This window comes from Sminthopsis crassicaudata, chromosome 3, assembly GCF_048593235.1.
Source record: "Sminthopsis crassicaudata isolate SCR6 chromosome 3, ASM4859323v1, whole genome shotgun sequence".
Lineage (NCBI taxonomy): Eukaryota > Metazoa > Chordata > Mammalia > Dasyuromorphia > Dasyuridae > Sminthopsis > Sminthopsis crassicaudata.
In genome coordinates, this window is record NC_133619.1 from 517,669,131 (window position 1) to 517,696,728 (window position 27,598).

The 27,598-nt window shown below is 38.4% G+C and overlaps 1 protein-coding gene across 4 annotated transcripts; it reads right to left on the reverse strand.

The window, feature by feature from the left end:
• Nucleotides 1-260: 260 nt before the first annotated feature.
• On the reverse strand, nucleotides 261-17,943 carry PAFAH1B2 (platelet activating factor acetylhydrolase 1b catalytic subunit 2). Of its 4 annotated transcripts, none has more exons than XM_074304174.1 (7): nucleotides 17,785-17,921; nucleotides 10,013-10,100; nucleotides 9,191-9,291; nucleotides 7,189-7,278; nucleotides 6,378-6,494; nucleotides 5,019-5,141; nucleotides 261-3,748 (listed from the first exon to the last, which is right to left on the reverse strand). In XM_074304174.1, the coding sequence occupies exons 2-7, from the start codon at nucleotides 10,023-10,025 to the stop codon at nucleotides 3,470-3,472; spliced, it is 723 nt and encodes a 240-aa protein (XP_074160275.1). In that variant the 5' UTR covers nucleotides 10,026-10,100; nucleotides 17,785-17,921; the 3' UTR covers nucleotides 261-3,469. The 4 variants fall into 4 exon arrangements, with proteins under 4 accessions (XP_074160275.1, XP_074160276.1, XP_074160277.1 ...); XM_074304175.1 differs by having other exon boundaries at nucleotides 17,713-17,862; XM_074304176.1 differs by lacking the exon at nucleotides 9,191-9,291 and having other exon boundaries at nucleotides 17,785-17,943.
• Nucleotides 17,944-27,598: the final 9,655 nt, after the last annotated feature.

Sequence of the window (27,598 nt, forward strand, 5' to 3'; positions counted from 1 at the left end):
ATTGATAATGGGCTTGTATAATCTGGGTAGCTTTCTCAATCTCAATTTTCCAAACAACAAAAATAGGTTTCCATTCTCCTCATTACTCTAGACTTCTGTTAAATGATGAATAAAAAAGTCTGGATGGTCCAACCAGCTTAAGACAAAAAAGGCGCAGGATATATTAAGATTGCTCATTTTTTTATGATTCTGGCTTAGAAGCCCAGGAACCCAAAGAAACCTGTAGGGAAAAAAAATCAGAAAAGACAACACCAGTATGGTTGGATGAAATGTTTACATTTATATTGAAATCTGCACTAAAACAGAGTGATTTCTACCAGTCAATGCAACTTTGCCAAAGCAGAATCACAAACTTCCCTTGGGGAGGTCCGGTCAGCTAGCAGCGGTGTTCCCCAAGCAGGAACATCAGGGAGAAGCCAGGAAAGCTCTTAAAAAAAAAAAAAAATCTTCTTCCCTGGTGGCCCCACCTTAGTTCTCCCACATGCATCCATACATATTTAAGAGCTTGAACATGCTCCTCATTTCCACACCTTTTCTATTTCTTCATCATTGCAATAAATATAAAATTGGCAATGCTCACACACACCACAGTACAGACAGTATTTCAGGCTTCAGCATACAGCTGTAAACAGCGACTAGGTTTAAAAAAAAAAAAAAAAAAAGAAAGGGCTTAGGGTTTTCACAGCCAGTTAAGTTTGTTTGTTTTTTAAATGAAAGGACATGATAGAAAACAGAGACCACCTTCAGTATTTTTGTTTGTTTGTTTCATTGGTTTGAGGTTCTTTTGAAAAGCCGAGTTTAAAGAAATTACCTAGTATTGGAGTAGACCTAAGAAGGTAGTGACCTAAGCACTGCTTATGACCATCCATGAGAAATCCATGTCCCAGGTAGCCCTCAGCCAGGGAGCACTTCAATAATCAAAGACTGGATAAATGATCTCAGCAGCCAAGACAAAATATGTTGGGACTGGTTGACTTAGCAAAGAAAAGAGAACAATTGGCTAGATTAGGCAGCACACATGATAGCAATAGGGTTTGAAAATTCTGAATGAAAACTGACAGGGAGATAAGTAAGATCTACCTCTGCTCAGCTGCCTGGAGAATGGGTCAATTTATCACAATTAGCAGTCAGCATATTTTACTCAAGAAATAAATTAGAGCTTTTATAAAAAAGAACCACACAAGAGGGAGCAGAGTTCAGAATGTAAGCATCAAGTTGTATCATTGCAGGAAATTTGGGCACTTCTAAAAGAACAGCAGACAAGACTTTCTGTTGAAAAATAAACTTGGCAAGAAAAAAAATTGGACTTAGTAAATGTTAGCAAGGAGCAAAATAAATTTCTATTTTTGTTTAAAAGGCAGTAAGACTCCATATTACTGCCACGATTTCCAGTAGCTCTGTTCATTATGAAATGTATTAATATGAGAAGAAGCATATACAGAAGGAATAGGAAATGCAGAGAAACTAATGCACATGCTATATGGGGTAATTTAGTTAGTTGAGACTACACCATCAACAAGTGACATCCTAAAAGGAGATATGGATGGTAATAAGTTTTCTTAAACAGAAAGTAGTAAGACACAGCCCTGGGCAGTCTCAAGTTAAACTCTGAACTCCCCAAACTATGCCTCAGCTAAGGAAGGCCTCTTCTGAACAATCTTAGGACATGAATAAAATTGAAGGGAAATTTTAATGTAGCAAACAAGCTGTGTATGAGCAGCATGTATGTTTTCTGTGAGTAAACACAAAATGCAGTGGGAAAATGATATATACCATTTTAAAAGTTCTAAAAAGCTTTGAAACCTTCAACTGAGACTCCTAAGTCACAAGAGGTTGGGGGGGGGGGGTTGAGGGAGGAGAAAGAACAACAGCCCAAATCCTTTCTTTTCCTTCTGCACAAAAACCAGCCACTTGCTTTAAAAGCAAAGCACAGATCATATATGACTGTTCTCCTAGTGAAATCTTGGGTACTAGTAATCTCAATCTCTGCAGCATAGAGTAAATCAGACCTTAAGTGGTTACTGCAATAAATACCTAATCCAGTTTAAAGTTATGTTGTTGTTTTTTTTTTTTTTATAATTCCAGTTTGTATATTTCCCATAGGTATACAATGAATTCTTAGCTATATTTTCCCTTTCCCTCCCCCTCCCCCCCAACCCCACTTTAAAAGCCTTTCCTTCTTGCTCAGGCAAAAACTGAAAAATATATCAAGCCCACTTATGAAACAATCTTGGGAGGAGGGGTAATGTGTAAATACATTCATAAAGGGCTCTATGATTTACACCAATCTAATTCTCTTATTAGAATATAAAGCAAGGAAGGAAAGATTCTCTACAAAGTAAAACTACACTTGCGTCTCCTTTTGTGAAGGCCAATTTTTCCTGGAATAAAACATCTGTAAAAATAACATCAATAAACAAAAATATACAACTTGAGACCTGATAAGGCTTTAAATAATTTTAAGTTTGTAGAAAGGGAAATTAAACATTTTTAAGGGAATGACAGATCCTTCTAAAAAAAATTTGAAAATGAGAACTTGGAACATAGATAGCACTGCATAGAATCTCAATAGCACAGAACACCACACAAGAATGAGATGCCAGCAATGTTATCATGGGAACAGCTGTCTGGGGATTCACACTTTTGAGCAAAGAGAGCTCTTAAACCAAAAGAACTGTTAAAATCTTGTATGTGACATATGTCAACATGGACCAAAAAATGGGGGGAGAGAGAGAAAATGCAAGATGGGTCCATTAGAGACATGATATTCAGCAGCATAAAAAATAAAATCCGCCAAAGCTTCCCAAAGATTAGGATGAAAACCTGTCGGTTACAGCTAAGATCTTATAAAAGAAGCACAAGAGGGAAATTAAGAGAGCAGAACACATTCACTACTACCTGTTGCACCTCCCATTTTTGAATGCCAATTACGTTCAATTTGGTGCTGCGGCTTAAAAAATCCAGAACATGAGTCACATTAAAAAACAACAACAAAAAAAAAACCACCCTAAAATAAAAACCTTTAAAACTGGAAAAAAAAAAGTTTTTAAACAAAATGGAATGTGATTCTGATAACAACCTAAATTATTACATATTACATAATCCATAGAAAAAGAAGAACAAAGGGATTTGGGTATTGTTCATTACTTAGGTTGATGTGGTCCTAGGGAGAACAAACAATGATGATGTAATGAGCGTCACACAAACAACTAAAAAAAGTCCTGTTCTGGTTTCAACTGAAGAATATTTTAAAAACAATAACCTTCCTTTGCTACTTTTTTTGTAGTTAAACCAAACCTTTTTATGTACAAGACCAGTTTAAATCCCCCCCTCCCCTTCAAACACTAGATATGAACATCCAGGAACATTCTAAAATGGAAAGTGCTTTAAGAAAGAGAAGGATTCTGTAGTGCCAGTGATATAACTGATCAGATGAGGCTGTGATGCTGTTAACACTGATGGGAGCCAGTCAGGCAAGTGTGGTTTGCTTCTCTTCAGGCGTTTCTTCCAACAGCTGCATGATCAGTTCATGGAGGGGTTTGCAGATCTTTGCATAGCCCCCTCCTGTGAGATGTAGGAAATCAAACATGTCGTGGCAGGAGATGGCACCATCTGAGTGCACAAAGCCCCCATCTGTATCCAAGAGCTGAACATTGGCAAGCTTAGGCAGTGAGACCTTGAGGAGCTGATTTACCTTGGCATTCTTTTGTCTCAAAGGATTAGGCTTTTCACCTCGAGGGAGAAGACCCTGGGGCAATAGGAAAAAAAAAGGTATCAATGATAAAATGAGCAGAGTACACAGTTATCCTTTTCACAATGGGAGGGGGAGAGTGGAGAGAAGAAGGGAGTAGAAGGGATAAGTAGGGACATGGCAGCCCTGGAATCCAAAAAACCATGTGAATTTTTTTGGCCTCCCCTTTTATACCAGAGAATTATGAATTTTTTTTCTTTTATGGGCTGTTTACAGTATTAAAAGATAAAATATGTTAATATTATATTTATATTTTATGCAATTTTGAGTTTCTAAACTTTTTCTGTCATCTACTGGATTTTCTGCATTCCTCTCAAATTTCCATTTAATTTCTTATGCTAAACCCCACTATATCAATCCTCAAAATAGCAAATATTGAAACCACAATGGGAAAAGTCATAATGTTTAAGGGCTAACTCTATTCACTTGTTCCTACTTTTTCAATACTTCACACATCTATGATTCTTACCACTCTTCTATCCCATGTAGATTTGGTTCATTTAACTAATAGTCTTAAGTCGGTGCAAATAGTATTTGAGATTAATCTTTTACATAGATGTTATGTTTTTGGCAGTTAATACTTAAGACGAGGATTACTCACTGGTTTAATTTCAAATATTATTGAAGGATAGAGAATGTCTGTATGGTGGATGCTAAGAACATTCTCACTTAATACTCTATTACTCCTGAATGTAACACCTATATTGTAGGTGTGTATATAAAACCTAAAGAATCTAAACCTATATTATAAGTAAATTTTTCTGATCTGTCACAACTCTGAAAAAGTTCTAATAAACATATTCATCTACACCTATATAAAGTTGAACAACCTATCTAAACTGATTCAAGTTCAAGCCTAATCAAAATAAATTTAGAAGTTAGAACTTGTTATTTGTTGTCTGGAAAATTCAGTTCAGATATGTTTAGCCATTTTTTAGACAATGGAGGCAGGAAAAAGATCTAGCCTACCTACAACAATAGGGAAGACTGAAGCCTCCAGACAAAGATGAAGGAAAGATGTGCAGTGGGTAACACCAGTTGGTCTGGGAAACAACAATGGGAGTGGTCAGAGTTAGGGCAGCAGATAAACACATATTAAGATAGTGAGAGATTTTATCATTCATCAGCTTTTCCTCTTTCTCAAAGTGCTCTCCTCAAAAGATTCTATATGCTCATGAGTAAATACAACACATTGCTATCTTTGAGAATTTACATAATGTTGCCCTGGAGATGTCAAGGTCTCCACTCACACCAAAGGACTGCATACCAGTACTATGACTTTGGCCTGTGGCTGCCTTGTGTTAATCAACTGTACAATGGCCTCGATGCCACCTGCTACCTCTTCTGCTGTATTTTCATGGTTGTTTGTTCCTACCCAGACAACGATAACCTATAACCAAAAACAGAAGAACATTATTTTATGGGATGCCTACTGTTAAATGAAAAACAACTGCTTCTATATGTAAGTACAGAAGTATATGTTTGTTTCTCCATGTTGTTAGGAAAGAGAGGTATGAAGATAAGTTTTTCTGAGATAGAAAGTAAAGAAAAAAAAATTTTAAAACCCAACTTTAGCCTGAATTATGCATCAAGTTTTATTTGTCTTCATTCAAAGTTCTTGATACTACTGGCACCATTATTTCAATTAATCAGATCAGAAAACAGAACAGTGAAGACCAGAGGTAATGTCTTCCTTATTCTTGTTACATGTTTCACATAAAGAAGAAAACCAAACTACCAGTATCAAAAATGAAAAGGGTGAAATTACCATCAATGAAGACAAAATTAAATTAGTAATTAGGAACTATTTTGTCCAATTGTATGCCAATAAATCTGATAATCTAAGTGAAATGGATGAATATTTTCAAAAATATAGATTGCCTAGATTAACAGATGAGGAAATAAAATACTTAAAAGTCCCATTTTTGAAAATGAAACTGAACAGCCATCAATGAACAGAACTCCCTAACATAAGTTTCATATGCTTAGAAAAACACATTTCTTATGCTGTTATGAATTTAGTAACTAGATATTTAACTACTGTAATCAATATATTGCTTTTTTGAGAGGCAGTATAACACAGTGGACAAAAGGCTGACTTTGGAGTCAGGTAAACCTGAGCTCAAGATCTGTCTCTGACATAAACTAACTTTGCAAACATGGAAAAATGCTTAACTTCTATGTACTCTCAAAGCTTAATATACAGAGAGTTTTAAAAGGAATGAAATCATTGATCTGGCCCTAAATAAATGTTACCTTCTTAGTTATCTATCTTAATATCATGTTATACAATGATGCTACCATTTATCCTATAATAAATTAGTATACGAAAAGAATGAATTCTTTCACTGTTTGTTTATTCATTTTAAATCATTTTTAATTTTGCACATATTTAACCTGTATCAGATTGCTTGCTGTCTGGGGGAGATGGGAGGGAAGGAGAAAAATCTGAAATACAAAGTCTTACAAAACTGAATATTAAAAACTATCATTACATGTATTTGGAAAAATAAAATATTAGTGAGAAAAAAATAATTTACTCTATTGAATTATAACATATCAGGGTTAATGATTTTCTTTATATAAATGGGAAAAAGTTCATTTTACTAGTTGAGTTTTATTTTACCTTAGGTTTAATATTTTCCAGTTCTCCATTCTTCAGTCTCCATAAGACATGCCTTGTGGTGTCACCACCAATCCCAAAATTCAGTGCATGAAGGGGGGAAAAAAGCTCTCGCCATATCTAGAAACATCAAAATAAATGTCCTAAATCAATAACTAGCTGAAAATAAATCTCTATATTACAGCACATTACAAAGTATTTCAAATGAAAAAAAGATTCATCTTTTGAATTAAAATATAACATTACTACGAATCTTAAAAAGACTACCATGCTATTGTATAGCATTTTCTTTTTTTTTTTTCTTTTTGCTGAGGCAATTGGGATTAAGTGACTTGCCCAGGGTCACACAGCTAGGACTAAGTGTCTGAGGCCAGATTTGAACTCAGGTAGTCCTGACTTCAGGGCTGGTGCTCTATCCACTGAGCCATCTAGCTGCCTCTATTCTATAACATTTTCAATACCAACAGATTTCAATTCAAGATTCCACCAATAATACAATCCACTCCTGTAAAATACTTCAACATTTAACATTAAATTGTTAATGTTTTATACTCTTTATTTATACTTTTCCCTTTATACTCTTTCCTTTTTCTTTATGTAGTCACCTAAAGGACAAAGACAAAACATTTCAAATCCTTCTGGATTTAATTTTAAATGATTTTTCAATTATTCCCTAATATGTTGGTGGCACTATACTATCTCAAAGCAGAAGATTTCCCCATAATTATGTACATTTGGATTCATCATGAAAACCTGTTATCAATAGGTACCACCTATCAATATTCCAGACCCACAATTATCCCCCAACCTTTACCTCATACTGCTGTAGCAATTGTACCATTGAATCTCCCACAAATAGGACGTCAGGCTCTTTGTCTTTGCAGTCCAGGACAAATCTGTTGTGCTGTTTGGAAGAAGAAAGAATTAGAAATTGGCACTTCTTCCCCTATGAGATTTCTTGGCCTACAAAGAACAATTGTCCAACCAGTTACTCTGCTGCCAATCTTTTAAACCTTACTTTCTCTGTTCCCCATTGGCTCATTTCTTTGGATTAGAATTTTAGAGCTGAAATTTCTTTTACTATGTTGACAACTATACTGATTATGTAATTATATCATAAACAGGCATACAGTTAAAATCTTAACAGTGGGGATAATCCTAAAGTGAATTTTATAAGCCTAAATGTATAAAAAATATAATAAATTGGTATTTAGGAATTTTTATAGGTTTTTTTGGTTGTTTTTTTTAAAACTCAAGTCTCTTCAACTTAACCCAAGTTTGTTAAATTCTATATCCTTAAATCACAGATTCATACATTTATTTGGATTCATACATTCATATAATTACTACATCAAAGATAAGAACTGATCCAAATACTTTTATTTCTTATCATCTGCAAAGGATATGCAGCACAACTTAAATTCCAGTTCCTATTTCCAACAAAATGTTATGGTGATAAGACTCACATAGTACATCCACTAATACTTTTCCCAAGTTTAAGGCCATTAAAGCTTGAACTCTCCTAATGATCAAAGAAAACAAGTGTGGCACCAGGCTTTCTTAGACTGAAGGAGGAATCACAGGATTATACAAAGTCTAGAGTTGGAAGGACTTTTAAGGCCATCTAGTCCAACCCCCTCATTTTACAGATGAGGAAACTGAGGCCCAGGGAGGTTAAATAACTTGCCGAAGGTTACACAGGTAAGCATCATGGGTAAGATTTGAACCCAGGTCCTCTGACTCCAGAGTCAGTGCACTTTTTCTTGTACTACAGTACCTTCCTAAAATAGGCAAAACAAACAAACAAACAAAACTTTAACTGGTAAGGAAAGGGGAGGTTTTTCTGGCCAAGACACATCATTCTATGTCTTTAATTCACATGTCCTCAGTAACATCAAGAAATCAGCTCATAATTATAGGATAATACTACTAGAGGATCACAAATACAGAGCTGAGAGTAATTCCTGTGGCACTCTAGTCTGAACTTCTCAAATAATTAAAGTGTTAAAAAAGTCTCTTTTCCACAATTCCCTAATGGTCTGACTGTCCACTGTTTTCCAACCCTAATCTTCTGAGGGCAACTCCTAGACACTATTTAGGTTACCATACTTTAATAATGGGCAAAATAGAATAGGTCCAAAAGGGGCAACTAAAAGTATCAAAACAATAAAATAATTTCCACGACTTTTTATTTGAGTTTTAAGATATTAGGAAATATGATTCACTGAATAGATTTCTCTAAGTTTTTATCACCAACTTAAGAATTCAACAAATACTAATCTACTACACACAATACAAATATACTGGGAAAGCTTATTATTCAATATAATTTTCTGAACCAAATGATCAGTGAGGAAATACAACCAAATGGCACAAAGCCATTAAGGACATGGATATAGATCACTTAATTCTGGAGTATTAGAACTTGAAGGAGACAGAAAATAAAATAAGGTACTACTTTATATAGTGACTAAGGCCTAAAAAAATGACAAAAAGAATGAGTGCAAGTAGTTCCCATTTAAATATATCTTTGTAGATGATGGTGTTTTCATTAATTACTGTATGAGACAAGTAATAATAATAAGAATCCACACTTCAACAGTTCTTTCCTGGGGTGTTTCTGTCCCAATTTGGGGGAAAACAGGCTAATAAACTTGAGGCTCAAGATAAAGCAGCTCTCCTAGAAGCTCAGCCAGTGCATGTCAATGGTCAAATTCAAACCCAGGGGACAGCTAGATGTCACAGCTAGATAGAGTACCAGCCCTAGAGTCAGGAGGACCTAAATTGAAATCCAGCTTCAGACACTTAATACTTACTAGCTCTGTGACCCTGGGCAAGTCACTTAACTCCAACTGCCTCACCAAATTCAAACCCAGGTCTTCTGATTCCAAATCCAGTAGTCTTTCTACTATACCAACTTGTAGAATAAATAGAAAAGAGGTTGTATAAAAGTTTAAATAAATCCAGATTTTTTAAAGTGAACTGAATTATGAACCAAAATTATGATGATGAAAATGGAAGGGCTATAATTTTAGAGGAATACGTTTAAGTACAAAGTCAAACATTAATGAAGAAAAATATTTTTAAAATCCTGTATTTTACCATTATATTTATTTTGGGCAGCACTGAGCTATTTCTGATAGCCACCCTCTATCCAACTTCTAAAAATATTACTTTTATCTAACATAAAATTTGTTGATTAAAAAATTTACTCCAAAATAGTTCAGATTCTTATTGGCTTGTTAAAAAGTTAAGACTGTTTTAAATACATTCCTAGATTTCTTAAATAAGAGTGACGTGGACAACTACTTTACTTCTCAAAGCATCCCATATAATTTACTGATTTAGTGGAATGAAAGCTCTCAGAAGACAGGGAATTTTGTTTTTTATTTTTGTACTCCCAGTATCTTATATGTAGTAAGCACTTAATAAATACTTGCTGAATTGGTACACTACTATGGCAAATAAAACAGCAAGGTGAGTAACCACTAACTGCAACTCACATAAAATTTATTTTATGTTTTTGTTTAATAAATGCTTTATATCCAACTGAAAAAAAAAAGTCACTTTATTGGCCAGTAGGGTCTTCTCAAAAATGAAAGTGGAGGGCCCCATATTACATAAATAAAACTTAATACCTGAGACATCCATCGATCATCTCCTTGAATATCTTCGGCTGCATGTGGAATAGCTGCTGGGTTTGAGTCCCCCTGGCTCATTCTACACCTGAGGAAAGAGTGTGTAAGTGACATTTACTCAATCAACAATGTGTGCGGCCATGCTATTATACCATTAAGACTGGTATTTCCCATGACTAATTAGAGGCAGCAGGGAATAGTGGACAAACAGCTGTCCTAGGAGTCAAGAAAACTTGGGTTCAATTCAAGTTCTGCCTCTGACATATACTGGATATGGGACCCTGCAAAAATTAGTTGGCCTCTTGGCCTCCAAACAACCGTAACATTCTTCAGTGGCAGGACAACTACCAGATGGGAATGGGCACAAAGCTTCCACAGGGAGAGTCTCTTTGTCTAGATCTGTGATTTCTAACCAAGTAGCTCTCCAGCAAAGAAAATCCCCTTACCAAGGTAGATTAGTAACTTCTTTTGTAATTTAGAGCATTAGTTGTCTGGGAACATTGAGAGGTTAAGTTCCTGGTCCAGGGTTACACAGATGAGTCTGAATCCTAGGTCTACCTCTAGATCTAATACCCTACAATGCCTGTCAGAGTTCCAAATGTCAATGAAATCACAAACTTGGTCCAAGTTTTTTTTTTTAAATATCATAAACAAAGTTAAAAATATTAAGGTTTCATTTTGCTTTTGCCTAGAAATTTTGCAACTGTGGTTTATTTTTAGTAGGGAGTAGACTCTGAGACATAACCTAACGTTAAGGATCACAAATATCTAGGTATCACTGTACTACAGCCAATATTTGATTGTCTTTTAGGAATAATGCATTAAAAATCAGTGGAACTCTAAGTGTGCTTTACATCTATATAAATTTTTCATCATTATGTTTTATTCTAAGTGCAGGCACAAGGGGATTAGCCACTTATGGATCAATGAAAACTACACAAGAGCCGTTTTGACTGCTATAGTTACACAGTCTGGAAGAGAGTTGAAATTTTAGGAATCTAGGGGTTACCTAGTACTATATAAATACTTTACCGGAGTAGGAACCACTCAAGGTTTTAAATTGGTCAAAGGGTTGAGCCCTGGTCTTTTACAAATGTACCAATCTCCTAAAGATGCCTGGCTCTTTTCATATTAGGCAAGAGATCAAAAGGAACAAGAATAGACAAAATTATTTAGTGAGTATTAAAATACAGTTAAATTAGAAATGCTGCCTTTCCAAAAAAGTCAGTTAAGAAAATCAGAAAATTCCCAGTCATTGGAGGATTTCTGCTATAGGCACTAAAGCCTGGTGTAAAACAAAACAACAAAAAAATAGAAAATATCCCAGTCAATGGCATAGAGAAAAAACCCACATGTTTAGGCACTCCCTATCTCATCCTCATACACAGCAAGGCTTTCCATTAAAATGGCATGAATTTCATTAATTTAGCAAATATTTATCTAGTGCTACAACTCACAAATGAATTGCTATGCTAGTGCTAAAGAACTGCAAAGTACATATTACACCCTAAAAATGAAAGCAAAATACATGAAAACTCACTAAATAAAACTTTTTTTTGGAGGGTTTTGAGCTTTAACATGATATATAAATTGATATGTATATAAACAAATTAAGTTGGGTAAAAAAGTCAGATCAAAGGTCAATAAAGTACAGTATTCCAATGAATCTGAGACATTAAAGATTCTAAATATCATTAATATGTAATTACTAAGCAATTGTTATTATGTGCTAGCCCTGGTTATTTTTTTCACATTACCTAAAATTATTACTAATAAACATATCTTTGCTGTGACCCCAAGACAATTATTAATGAACTCAGAGACTTGTAGAATTTATGAGCTAGAAGAGGCTTTAGAGATTATCTAATCCAATTCTTCTTTTTACAGATAAGTATAGGAGAAAATTAGATGGACTGGTTAACATTTCTACAGATGAAGAAAACTTCTGAACCTAGATTTGAGGCCAATTTAATGAAGACTGAGTTTTAAATGTTAATTTGTATTATTGAAAAAAAAATCCTAATCTTCATTAATGTAATCTTTTGATCTGAAAATTATCCCAAATCATTATTCAAAGTTAGACTATTCTGGTTTTGTACTGTTACTACAGATACTGTTGCATACATTTATAGTTCTAAAGGAGCAGTGATATTTTTGTAAAACAAACTGATGGGTATTCCAATTCATTTCCCTTTTTGTGCCTAGGTCTCAACAACTATGATTTAAGGACAAATCACTAATCTGAACAATAAAGATTGGATAAGGCCCCAAACCCATGCCTGGTACTGCCAGGATGACTTGATCAGCCAAGTCCACTTTGGCTACAGTATGTTCCAAAACAGGAAGGGCTAACAATATACACATTGGATTCTAATGTTCTGAATTAAAATGCAATATTCTGATTGATAAGAATTTTTACATTTTTTATTCCAAAATTATCCTAATTCATAAACTGCAATTAGAAGTAATCTTCTGCCATCAATTTAACCAAAAGTTACAGAATTTGACAATTTAAAACACACTATTGATAAGGTCACAGCTAAGCCATTTACTATAAATGAGTGTGAGGGATTTGAAGCTACAAGAGATTTCAAAAATCATCTAGCATAATTCTTTTCTTACGTGAAGAAACTAAGGCCCAGAAAAGTAAAGTATCTCAGCCAGGGTTTAAACCCAAGTGCTTTGATTCCAGAATGACAATATATTCCACCATGTCACTCACTACTTCTTAGGGAAGATCTAATGTCTCTATTATAATAGCTTTGAGTCTAGGATCATCAGAAAGATATAACCTCAATGAACCGTGTTTCCTCATCTGTAAAGTGGAAATAACATTAAATGCACCCTTCACCCCACAAAGGTGTTAAGGGAAAAAACACTTTATAAACTGTAAAATACTATACTACAGTACTGGATTAGAAATCTGATGATCTAGATTCAAATATCAGCTTTACCACTTAACAGCCATGCATCCTTGGACAAACCACATTACTTTTCCAGGTCTCAGTTTACTTTTGAAATAAAGTTGCTGGACAAGATGATTTCTAAGATATGCCAATCTCTAAACATTTTGATTTATGGTTTATTTCCTTCATTATTGTTATTATTTATCTAAAAAATTCTCACAGAATTTAGATCTAGAAGGAACCTTAGAGAGCAACTAGTGCAATCCCTTCAATTTGCAAACAAAACAAATCTGAGGCCACAGAGCTAAAGCAATTTAAGACCCCTCCAGGTAATAAATGACAAAGACTTGAACTCAGGTTTACTGATTTCCAGACTAGTATTCTTTCTATCATCCCATTATATTCCATACAGGAACTGTGAAATCCAAGTTTCAGGAACATTCATGATGTTCCAGTTAAGAGTTTGGTGGTAGACTTTTGGGACACACTCATTTTAAATAAAGTAAGAAATGAAAGTAATTAAATAAGAGATAATAAATACACAAACAAATAAATTCATGTGGAAAAGATTAAAAGCATCAGGATTATTCCTTTGCCCAGCATTAAAAGTCTTCCATAACTTGGTTCCAATCTCTCCTTTCTAGTTGTACATAATCTATGGTGCAACTGATCTGATCTTGTTTTTCTCACTTAGGACTCTCTTCTGTCCCTGTCTCTGCAGTCTGACTACACTCCCACTCCTGAAATTCATTTCCTCCTTAGTTCTACTTCTCAGAATCTCTAGTTTCTTAAATTGACAAATATTTTTCAAAGCTCAGCTCAAGTGTCACCTTCTATATAAAGCCTTTCCTGATCCTTCCAGCTGCTAGTACCTTCCCCCAGATTATTTTATATTTATTTTCTATGTTTTGAAGAGACATATGTACAGGGAGACGAGAGAGTTGTCTCCCTTGATAGAGTGAAAGCTCCTTAAAGGGAGGGATTGCTTCATTTCTTTTTCTGTATTTCCAATGTTTGACACATCCTGGCCCCTTAATGTTTGCTAAACAGTTAGTTTTCTAGTTCCCTGTCATTCTCAATGTCGATGATTTCTATATTTAGTCAAATTTCATTGACCAAGTTTAATTCTAGATTTAGATTTGGCTAATCATGTGGGAACTGTCTTAGTATGTCATTATACTTTAGAAGAGACACCAGGTGCTGAACATAAAACATAATTGGATATAGTCCTATTTACCACTACATGACTTTATAGTAATCAATTGTGGTGTTGATAGCAACACACATGTACACTGTGCTTTAGAGTTCACAAAGCACTACTGTGGCAACAAACCTGAGATAAGTAGCACAAATATTCATAATTTTACATTATGCAGAAACTCAGGCTTGGAGAAGTGAAGTGACTTCTCTGAAATTACACAGAGGATTAAATAATAGGACTAGACCTTGAACCTAAGACTTTTGACTCCAAGTCTTATTATTCTTTCCATTATATCGAAGTATCTCAGACCCACTGGTCTTAGAATAATTATAGAGCAATCAACTACTTTAACATAATTTTAAGATATTGTAAGAAGTCAAAACTATAAGTATAAGAAAACTCAACTTCAATTCCACTTTATACTTACTAAACTAAATGTTTATTTCTCCACCTTTATGGGTAGGTTTTACAAAACCATTTAACAAAACCAAAACGATTTTATGACTTTCATTACTCAGCATTTTTACCACTAATCATTCCACATGGAATAAAACTTAATATGCTAAGTGTTGTTAATATGAACATTACAATGCAAGATTATAATTGAGAGTTCTACTTTATAGTGTGAAAAATTATTTCTGCTTTACATTGAATATAATGGTGTCACAGAAAACATTTTTTACCCAGAAGCCACAAAAGTTGATGAAAAAGTGAGTTGTCATTATAAGAACTGAAAAGATACCTCCACATGTTGTGAATTCAGTTGTTCTAAGCTTTCATCTTTACTTAAACAACAAATCAAAATGGCACTTTATTACGTTTAGCCTCATTTTGGTTTAAGGAAATAAGAATTTTTCTAAACCCAATCCAAGTAGTGTGTGTGATCATTCAATCATAAAATCATAGTAATGAAGCCTGAAGAGACCTTAGAAAAATCATCCGGTTTAACTTTCTCATTCTACAAATTGGGAAACTCAGTCCTAGAGAGGGCTAAAAGGGAAAGATTGGATTTGATCCCAGGTCAAAGTGTTTAAGAAAATTACTATATATTGCACTGGTAAACAATATATAACATAAATCAATTATTCTCTTGCTAAGTTTCATACAGAAACTGTAAAAGACAGTGATAACTTCTAATAAATATGCTGATCAATGAAGAATTTTTTATTTTCTCAAGTTTATTCACATTCTATGGCTTTAGTGGTTCATTTTTAATGTCTCATCTATAAAATGGAAAAGTTCTGAACAGAAACCGTAGAATAGGAAAGTGACTTCTCCAAGGTCACATAGTTGATAGAACTGGGAGTAGAGCACAAAATATTCTTAACTAGCTAATGTGTTGCTATGATTACAAGGCCACCCTTCTTCCTCCCACACAAAGGCAAAGTATCTTAGTGAAATCTTGTTTCTTTGTGATTTCAAACACTTGAATTTTGTGTTTTTCTGCCAAACTCAAATCTTCCAATACAAAGTAGCTTTCATTTATCTTACAGGGGCTAAAGAAACACTTTTGGGGGCAGCACAAAAAGAAAAAGTCAGTCATCCACAGTCTACTTTTCAAGAAACAAGAGTGAGAAGGAATACCAAGGAAAATGCATGGCAAAAGATTCACATTATCTAGGTATTAAATGATTTACTCCCTAACAACAAAAGTGAACAATGAATCAGAATCTACATATAGGGCAGTTTGTGCTAGGTCATATAACCCCTAGTGATTTGGGGACTTGAAAACTTAGCACTAAGAAAGAACATAATATACTGATCTCTAGAATGGCAAAATTGTAACCAACTATACAAAATGTGTACCAACAGAGGGGGATCTGGTGCCCCTTGTTGCCCCATGCTGCTTCCATAATCATCCCTGGGGACAGCTAGTCACTTCACTCTGTGATCACAAACAGCAGGCTCAGGGAGAAAGGCCCATCAGTCCACAGATAAAAGGTTTAAGAGGTCTGCAAACTCATCACCACTACATCCCTGACAAGTCAAGGACCACGCACTGAAATATGTTCTCTGGGCAGACATGAAGTAATGGATTCTGAGATTTAGCAGAAACAGTATTTGGAAGAGTCTCTTCAAGTTATTTTCTTGGTTCTACTACTTTGCATGTCTATAAATAATTTATTTTCAACTCTGCTTATGTCTGCACTTACACCACTGATGCTCAGGATTCTTACTCCAGCCTGTAGTATTCCGCCTAATCAGAACACAGCATCAACAATAAAGAATTATAAATTATGGCTCAGCAGGAAGTTTCTCTAACTTGAACTAGAAAAAACTGGGGGTAAAGAAGGAAAAGGAGTTGAAGACTTTAAAAATTCAGAATGTTTCAATTTTGTTTCAGGAGGCAGCAGCGTTTCTCTGAAGGGAATGCAATAGTGAGTCCCTTCTCAAAGGCCCCACCTCCAGCCATCTCGGGTGGGTGGGTCCCGGCGCTCCAGCACATCATAATTTATTACCAAATGCCCAGGCAGACAAATTAGAAGCACAATGGTTTGCTCCTTTCTCTGTCCACCACAATCTTTATACCAGAACAATGCATTCCGGGTTAGAATTCAGAGACGCCGAGCGATGTTTCCTTCTTTCTTTCCCCCATGACAGGCCCTCATCCTTCAACATGCTAAGTCTTCAAATCAATACAGGGCGGATGCACTTCGTTCACTTTCCCCACGGATTAAAGAAGTGTGGCCACTGACCCTCCCAAATGGTTTTTCTTTTTATGAATTAGAACTTGCCTGAAAGTGAAGTAGCAATGGGATGTAATGTGAACAAAGTAAGCCGCACCATAAAACCCGAAATTGTAAAATTAACAGAAGATTGTTCATAGAACTGACATGTGACCTTAGGCACACAACCTCTCTAAGCTGGTAACACGAAGCACTAGGAGGCCCGTCTCTGACACTGACTGACACGAAGCCTGCGCCTCATCTTCCTCCCGTGTAAAGCGGAACGGCCGGACTCCCTTCCAGCAGAATTTAGACCCCGCGGGGGGCGGCCTGGCGCGGGCTCGGCACCTTTTAGGGGACAGCCCTTCTCAGAATGCGCACACACGTACAGAGTAAGAGAAGACAGCCGGGGCGGGGAGGTATCCCCTGCGGGAGGAGTGCACACGGCTCAGGAGAAAGAGCTCCAGCCGGACGAGATCTGGGGCATCCCCGCGGCTTCCACACAGCGGGAGGCGGGGGAGAAGTTCCCAACGAGTTGGAATGAGGGAGTGGGGACGAGTACACAGGGGCCGCGCTGGCGGCCGAGGCCCCGCACGGAGAGATGGAGAGCTCAGAAGCGGGCGCTCGGCCTCCGGGATTCAGGGGGAGGCCACCGGCAGGTGGAGGGCCCACAGAGGAAGGCGAGGGCCGGGGGGCCTACTCCGGGGCCTGCGTCTGCGCTTGGGGAGTGAGGGATGCACCCCCCGGTGCGGGCTGCGGAGGCCGGGCACCAGGGTAGCGAGGAGGAAGGAAAGGGGGGGCGGGAAGGCCCGGGCCCGGAGCGGAGGGACATCTCGCAGGGCTGGGGGGCGGGATGGGGGAGTCCGAGGGAGGAGGAGGGGCTGGGGGAGGGGAGGAATGGAGGAGGGGAGGCCGCGGGCTCCTTACAATAACAAGGCGCCGCCCCCGCCCAATCCTCCAGGCCGGCCCGCAGGGCTCCACAACCGCGGCTGCACTCACTCAGGCGGAGGGTCCGAAAGGGCCCCAGGCGGCGGCGGGTGGACGCGTCTGTCTCTCGCTCGGTCCCGGCGGCCCCTCTCAGGCGCGTCCCTCCTCCGGCCCCAGCACCACCAGCAGCAGCGCCTCCACTTCCGCTTCCCGCCTGCCACTCACGTAGATGGCGTCCGGAAGTCCCGCCTTCTCGCGATCCTTCCATCAGATTTCTCCTCCTTCCTCCTCCCCTCTCCCTCTGCAGTTTTTCCCCTCCTGCTCTTACTTACCCCTCTCTTCCGCCCCTCTCTGCCTCCTCTTCCCAGCGCTTTCTCATCCTTTACTTCCCCGTGGCTTTCTCCTCCTTCATACCTCTCCTTTCTCCTCCTCATCCAACCAACTCTCCCCTGCCCTGCTCCCTCTCCATCCATTCTCTCTCTCGCCCCTCATTTGACCCTGTCTAACCTCTTCTCTGCGCCTTCCTCCCTCCTCCTTCTACGTTCTTTTTCCCTCCTCAGCCTCTTTCTCCCCCTCCCTCTCTGTCTCAATTTCTCCCTCCCTCTCTCCTCCTTCCTTCTCTCTCCCCCTTCTCTGTCTTCCTCCACCACTTCACCTCTACTTTCATCTCTTCCTCACCCCCCCTTCCTTCGTGCTCTTTCCCTAAACTCGCTCCTTCTGTTTCTTTCTCCTCTCCCTTGGCCTTTTCCACCTTGCACTCGCTCTCCCGCCCCTTTGCCCGCCTGTCTCCTCTTATCTCATTCTCCAGCCTCGCTCTCCCACCGCACTTTCCCCCCTTTCCCCAGTCCCTCTTTCCTTCTCATTCCCCGAGGACTAAAGCAGTGGATCACTGGCGCCCAAGTTCAAGTCAATCCCCAGACATTTATTAGCTGCACGATCCCGGGCAAGTCAATGAACTAATGATTTCCTGTTTCCTCAACTGTGAAGTAGGAGTAATCATAGCGCCCGCCTTCCCGGGCGGTGGTGAGGCAGAGGAAATAACATCTGCCTTGCTGACACGGGCCTGCCACGAGCGCGTGTTCTCTCCGTCCTCCCTCTCCTCACCTCTCACCCAAGAAGTGCTCCCTTTGACTCCAGGGGAGAATTAAGCTATTCAGCAGAAGTGGGGAAAAACTTTCAGATCAGCAATAATTAGAGAAATAAAAAATGCTCCAAATCACCAATAATTAGAGAAATGAAAATTAAAGCAACTCCAGTGCAGTAATATCTCATACCAAATATTTGACAAAAGTATTCCTCCCTCCCTCCTTCCTTCCTTCCTTCCTTCCTTCCTTCCTTCCTTCCTTCCTTCCTTCCTTCCTTCCTTCCTTCCTTCCTTCCTTCCTTCCTTCCTTCCTTCCTTCCTTCCTCCCTCCCTCCCTCCTTCCCTCCCTCCCGCCTTCCTTCCTTCCTCCCTCCCTTCCTTCCTTCCTTCCTTCCTTCCTTCCTTCCTTCCTTCCTTCCTTCCTTCCTTCCTTCCTTTCTTCCTTCCTCCCTCACTCCCTCCCTCCCTCCCGCCTTCCTTCCTTCCTCCCTCCCTTCCTTCCTTCCTTCCTTCCTTCCTTCCTTCCTTCCTTCCTTCCTTCCTTCCTTCCTTCCTTCCTTTCTTCCTTCCTCCCTCACTCCCTCCCTCCCTCCCGCCTTCCTTCCTTCCCTCCTTCTTTCCTTCCTTCCTTCCTCCCTTTTTCCCTCCCTCCCTTCTTCCCTTCCTCCCTCCCTCTCTTCCTTCCTTCCTTTCTTCTTTCCTTCTTTCCTTCCTCCTTCCTTTCCTTCCTTCTTCCTCCTTCCTTCATGTGATAAGCTACTGCTCCCAGTAACATTGTTGGTGTGAAAGTTAGGAATATTCTGAGAGCATTTTGAACTGTGTTCCAAAAGTTACTAAAATGGACATGCCCTTAGATCCAGCTGTGCCATAGCTAAGTACAGGTTAGCCTAGAGGATCTCCAACATTCTTTCCAATTTTTCAGATCCTGCAATTTCCCTTTATATGCACAATTAATCTATAGGTATAATAAATAACTGCTGACTAAAATAACTGCTAGGTGACATAGTACCTAGAAAACCAATCCTGGATTTAGGAAGATCTGAATTAAAATCCTTCCTCAGGCCCTTAGTAGTTACAAGATCAAAGAAAGAGAAAAATGTCCTAAATGTACAAAAATATTTATAACAGTTTTTTTTCTCATAGAGGCGAAAAACTAGAAACTAGGGGTGCTATTTATTGGGGAACAAAGTATAGTATATGAATGTAATGGAATACTTTTTATAAGAAAAGCAGTTAAGAGGACAATTTCAGCAAAATCTGGGAAGACAGGAACTGATAGAGTGAATTGAGTAGAACATTTTAAAAATTAACAATTTTGAATGACACAAACTCTGATTAATATAATGATCAACCATGATTCCTAAGGACCTATGATAAAGAATGGTATTTGACTTCCTAACAAAAAGGTGATGAGCTAAAGCACATGATGAAATACATTTTTTTATATGTGGTCGAGGTGTGAATTTGCTTTGCTAAACTATGCATATTTATTACAAAAGTGATTTTTAAAAACCTTTTTCATGAGTACTATTTTTACCTTAATTCTGCCAATCTTTTTTTTTGAGCTTTCCTATTGTTGATGTGAAATTTAAACATATAGTATACATTTTCCAAGTAAAAAATAAACAATTTGTCAAAGTTTGAACAGTTTGTTGATATTGAGTTTGTTAAAATTGACCTTTGATATTGACTTTGTTAAAATTGTTAAAATTTCTGTTAAGTTTGGATTTGATTGATAGAACATCCTGAAAAACTGCAAGTTCATTGAATGTCTATTTTTTCTCATTCAAAATTATAAATAATTTTGCTGGATATGATATTTTTGGCCACAGGCATGTTTCTTTTGATTGTCCACAGATATGATTTCAGGACCTGTGGTCTTTTATTATAGCTGCTGATAAGTCTTGAATAATTTTGATTGTAGCTCCATCTTATTTGAATTGTTTTTTCTTGTTTCTTGCAAAGTTTTCTCTTTGGGGGTTTCAAAATTTGGCAATAATATTTCTGTGTGTTTTCCACAAAGATTTCTTTGATGTGATGATCAGTGGATTTTTTCTATTTCTACTTCCCCCTCATGTTCTTTCACTCCAGGACAATTTTCTTGGATTATTGCCAGCATTATTGTATTAAGGTTCTGGTTTTGATCACAACTTTCTGGGAGTCCAGTTATTCTTATATTTTCTCTTCTTGATCTCTTTTTCAGATCTGTCATGTTTCTTGTAAGTTATTTCACATTCAGTTCTATTTTTCTCATTCTTTATAATCTGTTTTGTTATTTCTTGGTCTCTCATAGCTTCACTGGCTTCCCCAAGCCCAATTTTAATTTTCAAAGAATTATTTTCATCTCTGAAATCCTGTACCTCCTTTTCTAATTAATTAACTTTCCCCCCCCCCTAATCTTGTTTTTCTTGGATGATTTTTTTTTTTAGTTTTTCTTCAATGGCTCTCATTTGATTTTTAAATTCTTTTTTGAGTTCTATAAATTCTCTCTGGCTGGGCAACCATTTCACACTACTCTTTGGGGTAGAAGCTTTTTCTTTTTTTTAAACTAAAGTGTCCTCTGAAGATGAACCCCAGTCTTCCCTGTTCCCATAGTAAGTTTCTATGATGGGTTCTTTCTTTGCTGGTTCATTTTTTACAAATAAGAGATATTAGTGTAAGTAACTCTAATCAAGTGGAATGGGGGAAATGATGCTTCAAGCTTCCCTTCAGCTTTTCACTCTGATCAGGAGCCCAAAACCAAGAGCTCCCCCCTCCTACAAGTGCCCACAGCCGGCAACATCCCAGCCCCACAGCCTCTGCACTCACCAGATGCTGGTTCCTTCTCTCCCAGGGCGACCTCTCTGTAGCACAGCTGGACCCCTGCATCCCCACTCAGCCGAGGTTCCCTCAGTCTTCCTGGACTCAAACCCCGACTCTATGGTCTGTGGTTCCTGCTGAGACTCCAGCCACATCAGATAACCCAGGGTCCCACTTGGTGTTTCTGTGGAGCTAGAAGTTCCCCAGCCCGGGGCCTTTCTGCAGATCTTCTCAGGTTGTATCTGAAGGACCCCTTTTCTGCCCCAAGTTTTCTTGATTTTTCACTAGTCTGTGTTCACTCTGAGGTGCAAATTAGTTCTACTTGTGGGGGCAATTGGGAGGGCTTGACATTTACCAACCTCCTCTGCCATCTTCCCAGAATCCTCCCTCATCATTTTTTGTAGAACAATAATATTCCATAACATTCATACACCATAACTTGTTCAGCCATTCTCCAACTGATGGGCATCCACTCAGTTTCCAGTTGCCACAGTAGATAGAAACTGGGCTTGAAATTAGGAAGACCTGACTTCAAATCTGGCCTTAGACACTTACTAGCTATCTGACCATGGACACTCTGACTCAGTTTCTTCATCTATAAAATGAGCTGGAGAAGGAAATGGCAAGTCACTTTAATATCTTTGCTAAGAATACTCTAAATGGAGTCACAGAGACACAATTGATATAACTGAACAATAACTAGTCAATAGAAAATCTAGGGATCTATTTCTACTTGAGTTTGACTCCTTTACTCTAGACAAGGGGCTTTTAATCTTTACTTGTGTCATAAATCCTTGATTTCTTCTTATAGTCACAAATGCACAAAATAAAATACAGAGGATTACAAAGGAAATCAATTATATTGAAATATATTATAAATAATATATATGTATGTTTGTACACATACATACACACCCACCCAAATTCACAGATCCCAGGTTAAGTACCCTTGCTCTAGAAACCTTCTAGTCTAAATAACTCCATTGTAAACTCCACAAGGGCAGCAACCTGCCTTGTAATTCGGATTCCCCAAGGAAGAAGGTCTTAATGGAAAGAGTAATCACTGGTCTCAGAGTCAGAACACCTGCCACTTCTTAGTCTTCTTAATTCTATCACTACCTGCTTACCTGATGAAGGTATCAGGGATTATAGTAACTGGGATTGAGGAGTATGGAACATCACCTTCCATTTATAATGTATATGATATGTTAATATGATCATTGATGTACAGAATCTATAAATAAAGGTGAAATGAGCAGGACAGGAGATCGTTGTATACTTCAACAACAATACTATATGATGATCAGTTCTGATGATGTGGCCATTTTCAACAATGAGATGAACCAAATCAGTTCCAATAGAGCAATGGTGGACTGAACCAGCTACAACCAGAGAAAGAACTCTGGGAGATGACTATGAACTACTACATAGAATTCCCAATCCCTCTATTTTTGTCTGCCTGTATTTTTGATTTCCTTCACATGTTAATTGTACACTATTTCAAAGTCCGATTCTTTTTGTGCAGCAAAACGTCTGTTTAGACATGTATACATATATTGTATTTAACTTATACTTTGATATATTTAACATGTATTGGTCAACCTGCCATCTGGGGGAGGGGAGTGGGGGGAAGGAGAGGAACAAAAGGTTTTTCAGTTGTCAGTGCTGGAAAATTACCCATGCATATATCTTGTAAATAAAAAGCTATAATAAAAAAATAAAGAAATGTATTAGGAAACTATGTTAAAATATTTAAAGATAGATGGTGAATCCCCCAAATTGTAGAGGTCAGCTTGACCTTGAGGGCCAGCTGCCAACTGTCAGCCCCCAATTACAGGCTTGGGAGAGAGGAGTGATCAGAAAAGGGGAAGTGGGCTTCTCATGGGTCTTGGGCACATTTCACTTGGGGTCAAATACTCTACCACACATTCTTAGCAAGCTGGCAAAAAATCCAAATGTGAGTGAATAAAGCCCAGGCAACATCTCCATTTGCCCCTCTGGTCCCCAGAGGTAAGAGAAGAGATGGAAGGAGTTGAGTGTTTTGTCCCCCTCTCAGGAAGAGGGATTGGGAAGCAGGGAACGCTTGTTCCTGAAATCTCCAGGAGCTGCTCTGGGCCTCCAGTGGACAGAATGAGGTCCCCCTGTAGCATGGCCACTGGCTACTCTGCATCCTGCTCTGAGCCAGCTCTCTCTGCTCCTGCCCTCCTGCCTCTGCAGAGAGGAATGCTGGTCCCAGAAGCCGCTGTGTGGGCTGGCAACTCTTGGCCTGGCCTGGCTGCCACGGCCTTTTCTCTTCCTGTACCCAGATCATAGCTAGGGAGCTTTTCCTGGGTTGTGGCCAGTGTGCTGTAGAATCACAGTTCCTATTTGTTTGCAACTGGCCCCCATAGTGATTAGTCACTAGGCTTCCCCTAGAAGTGGTGGAGATGGGACATCTACCTGTAAGGTGAGGAAGAAAGTCCAGTTCAAATTTCAAGGGCAAACAAAAGGAAGCAGAGGATGTCCAATCTGGTAGCCCCCACCCACCACCCTCAGTACAACTCTGTCTTCTTACCAACCTGTTGGTCCAGTTTTGAAAATGAAGGATGAACAAGTCAAAGTTAAAGCCATCATCACCACTCTCTGACCATAGATAGGCTGAATGGACCCCTGTGCCTGCTTATCATAAAAGAAAGCCTTTCCTAGAAAAAAGGGAGTGATGGGTCAGAATTCTCCATCCAGATGTGATTTCAGTTGGTGAAAGGCTGAAGGGTATAGAAGTTTGATGGTAGATCTGATACAGGCAAAGCAAATGTGGGCTGGAATGATCTCATCTTGACCCTATCCGTAGGCTTGAGGAAGGATGGAGAGGAGGAAGTAGCAGGAAAAAAAATGCTTTGTGGCTGGGCAATATGCAGTCTGCCAACACTCCCATCAGAAGTGCATCTTTAAGCACCCTTCTGTTCTTTGTGGAAATCTGGATGCAGGAGAACTGGGCGAGGATCTTCTTAAGAATGAAGGTGGTGAGAGTTTTCAGTAGTGACGCTGTTGGGATGTCCTGCCCTCTTATGTTGGCATATTCTGATATTCTAATAACTTTTCTTGTCCTACTCTCTCCCTATCACCACTCGAAACCTCCCTTACACAGTAGGAGGTCTCAGACTGAGACCAGACTGAATAGGTGACATATGGTCAAAAACTGATGAGAACCTGATGCTTAAAGCACAAAGAAACTCCTTATTTTTCTTTCCCCTACCATTAATGAATAAACTAATTCTTTTTAAAATAATATTTTGTTTTTCCAAATACATATATAGTTTTCAACTTTTTTTGGATAAAATTTTGTTCCAAATTTTTCTCCCTACCTCCCTTACCTTCCCCTTCCCCAAAATAGCAAGCAATCTGATATAGGTTAAATATGCACAATTATTTTAAACAAATTTCTATATTTGTCATGTTGTAAAAGAAAAAGAATAAGATCAAAACAGAAAAAAAACACAAGAAGAAAAAACAAGCAAACGAACAACAAAAAAAAGGGTGAAAATACTATGTTTTGATACACATTCAGTCCCTGTAATTCTCTCCCTGGATGTGGATGGTATATTTCATCCCATGTTCTGTTGGAATTACCTTGAATCACCGCATTGTTGTAAAGAGCCAAGTCCATCACACTTAGTCTTGTTTCCGTGTACAATGTTTTCTTGGTTTCATTCAGCATCAATTCATATAAATCTTTCCAGGTTTTTCTGAAATCATCCTGCTGACCATTTAATATAAAACAATAATATTCTATAACATTCATGTACCATAACTTATTCAGCCATTCTCCAACTGATGGGCATCCTCTCTGTTTTCTGGAGGAATGGGCTGGAGCAGGGCTGTGGAGTTTGATCAGACATTGAAGATGGCAAGGTCATCCACAGCATCCCAAGCCATTGCCAGTCATCTCGATGGCACTAGCTAGACTTTGATAACCCTAAACAGAGTAGAGTGGTGACTGTGCAACTTTGCCTTACTTACATCCGACTCAGGGACAAGGTAGACATCCTTCACATTCTTGGGGCTTGAGAATTGTGGGAAACCCTCAATCTGGTTTAGCCCATCTGTTGAGAAGGTTTTAGGGTTTACCAGGGTGTGACTACTGTTTACACAAAAGTTCTTGGAGTCACAAGTGACAAGTGTATATCAAAGGGAGATGAGTAGCCCTTGAAAAGGGTTCAGTAAACCCTGACAGCAGAAATCTTAGTCCTCTCTGAATACTCCATATCCCCCCCTCCCCGACAGGTATTGGCAGATAAATCATTTTTTTCCTTCTCCTGCCTTCCGCCTCCAATTTCATCCTCTCAGGCATGACCTTGTAGTCATCCCCTATACTTGTAGGACCAATTTAGCACCCTTTAAATCTAGAATCATCTGGCGTAACCCTGATCTGCCTTATCCTGATAATAACACTGGTCATGACAGACTTACCTCATAACCTCTTAAATTTTTAAAATTTTAAACTTCAATTCAAATAAGAAAAGGAAAAAACTCTGCCATCTGTACAGCAGAACATGAGAGGATTCAAAATATAAAGCAATACATTTCCATTTCAAAAAAGCCTATAGAATGAATACTAAATGTTATATTAGAGATGTACATCTTTGTTTCTATGTAGGTTTCCTTTTGTTCTGTGCTATACACTTTTTACTTTATTTTTTCCTCTCCATCCCAAGAAGGCTACAATTAAACATGTATATATATATATGTAGCTATATATACATAATATAAATAAATATCTATAATTATACATTCATATACATATATGCTTATTTCTTCTTGTCCTCTGTTTTTCTAAACATGGATAGCATCTTTCTTCATAAATCCAAGTCTTTCCATATTTTTCTAAATCCACCAGCTCATCATTTTCTATACAGCAATATTCCAACCTTATACTATCTAGTTATTTTATTTTATTTGTCTAGTTATTTTAATTAGTCTAAAACACTCTTGTTAATATAGTTGATATACAGTTTAAGTTCCCTATTCTTCTCTTTTGATTAAATTTTCATATCCTTTTTTTTGGACAGATTTGGACAGATTCTAGACTGATTAAAAAAAAGAAATACTGTAGAAATAGTTTAAATAGATTTTAGCAAATCATTTCCTAGATTCTCTCATGCTATCCTTATGGAAAGATGTGGGCGAGACAATGGTATAATTAAGTGGATTCAGAGTTGTTTGAACGACTAAACCCCAAAGAATAGATCTTTATTTATGGTTTAATATCATGTTAGAGAAAGATCCAAGTTGACCTTGTGCTGTTATCAGGGCTTTAGGTAAAAGGCACAGATAGCATGATAGTGCTCATGTCAGAGTGTCTACATCAGGGTACCCGTACCAGGATGTCACTGGCAAGATCCCTTATCTGCTCTCCAGTTACTGTTTATGCTAGGGTTTGGGTTGATGGAAATTGCAGGAGGTGGGGGCTGTCATGGCACATCTAAAAATTGCCCCACTTTAGTGGGAAGCGGTATAGCTCCCACGCCTGTGCTTACTCATGAGAGGGGTTAAGCTGTGGGAGAGCACAAGAAGTGATGAGATCTGAGAACCGGACCAAAGCCTGTTAAAAGGACAGAGATTCGTGGGGCTGGAGCGTGGAGCTACCAGATTGGACATCCTCTGCTTTCTTTTGTTTGCCCTTGAAATTTGAACTGGACTTTCTTCCTCACCTTACAGGTAGATGTCCCATCTTCACCACTTCTAGGGGAAGCCTAGTGACTAATCACTATGGGGGCCAGTTGCAAACAAATAGGAACTGTGATTCTACAGCACACTGGCCACAACCCAGGAAAAGCTCCCTGGCTATAATCTGGGTACAGAGGGAGAAAAGGCCGTGGCAGCCAGGCCAAGAGCTGCCAGCCCACATAGTAGCTTCTAGGACCAGCATTCCTCTCTGCAGAGGCAGGAGGGCAGGAGCAGAGAGAGCTGGCTCAGAGCAGGGTGCAGAGTAGCCAGTGGCCATGCTACAGGGGGACCTCATTC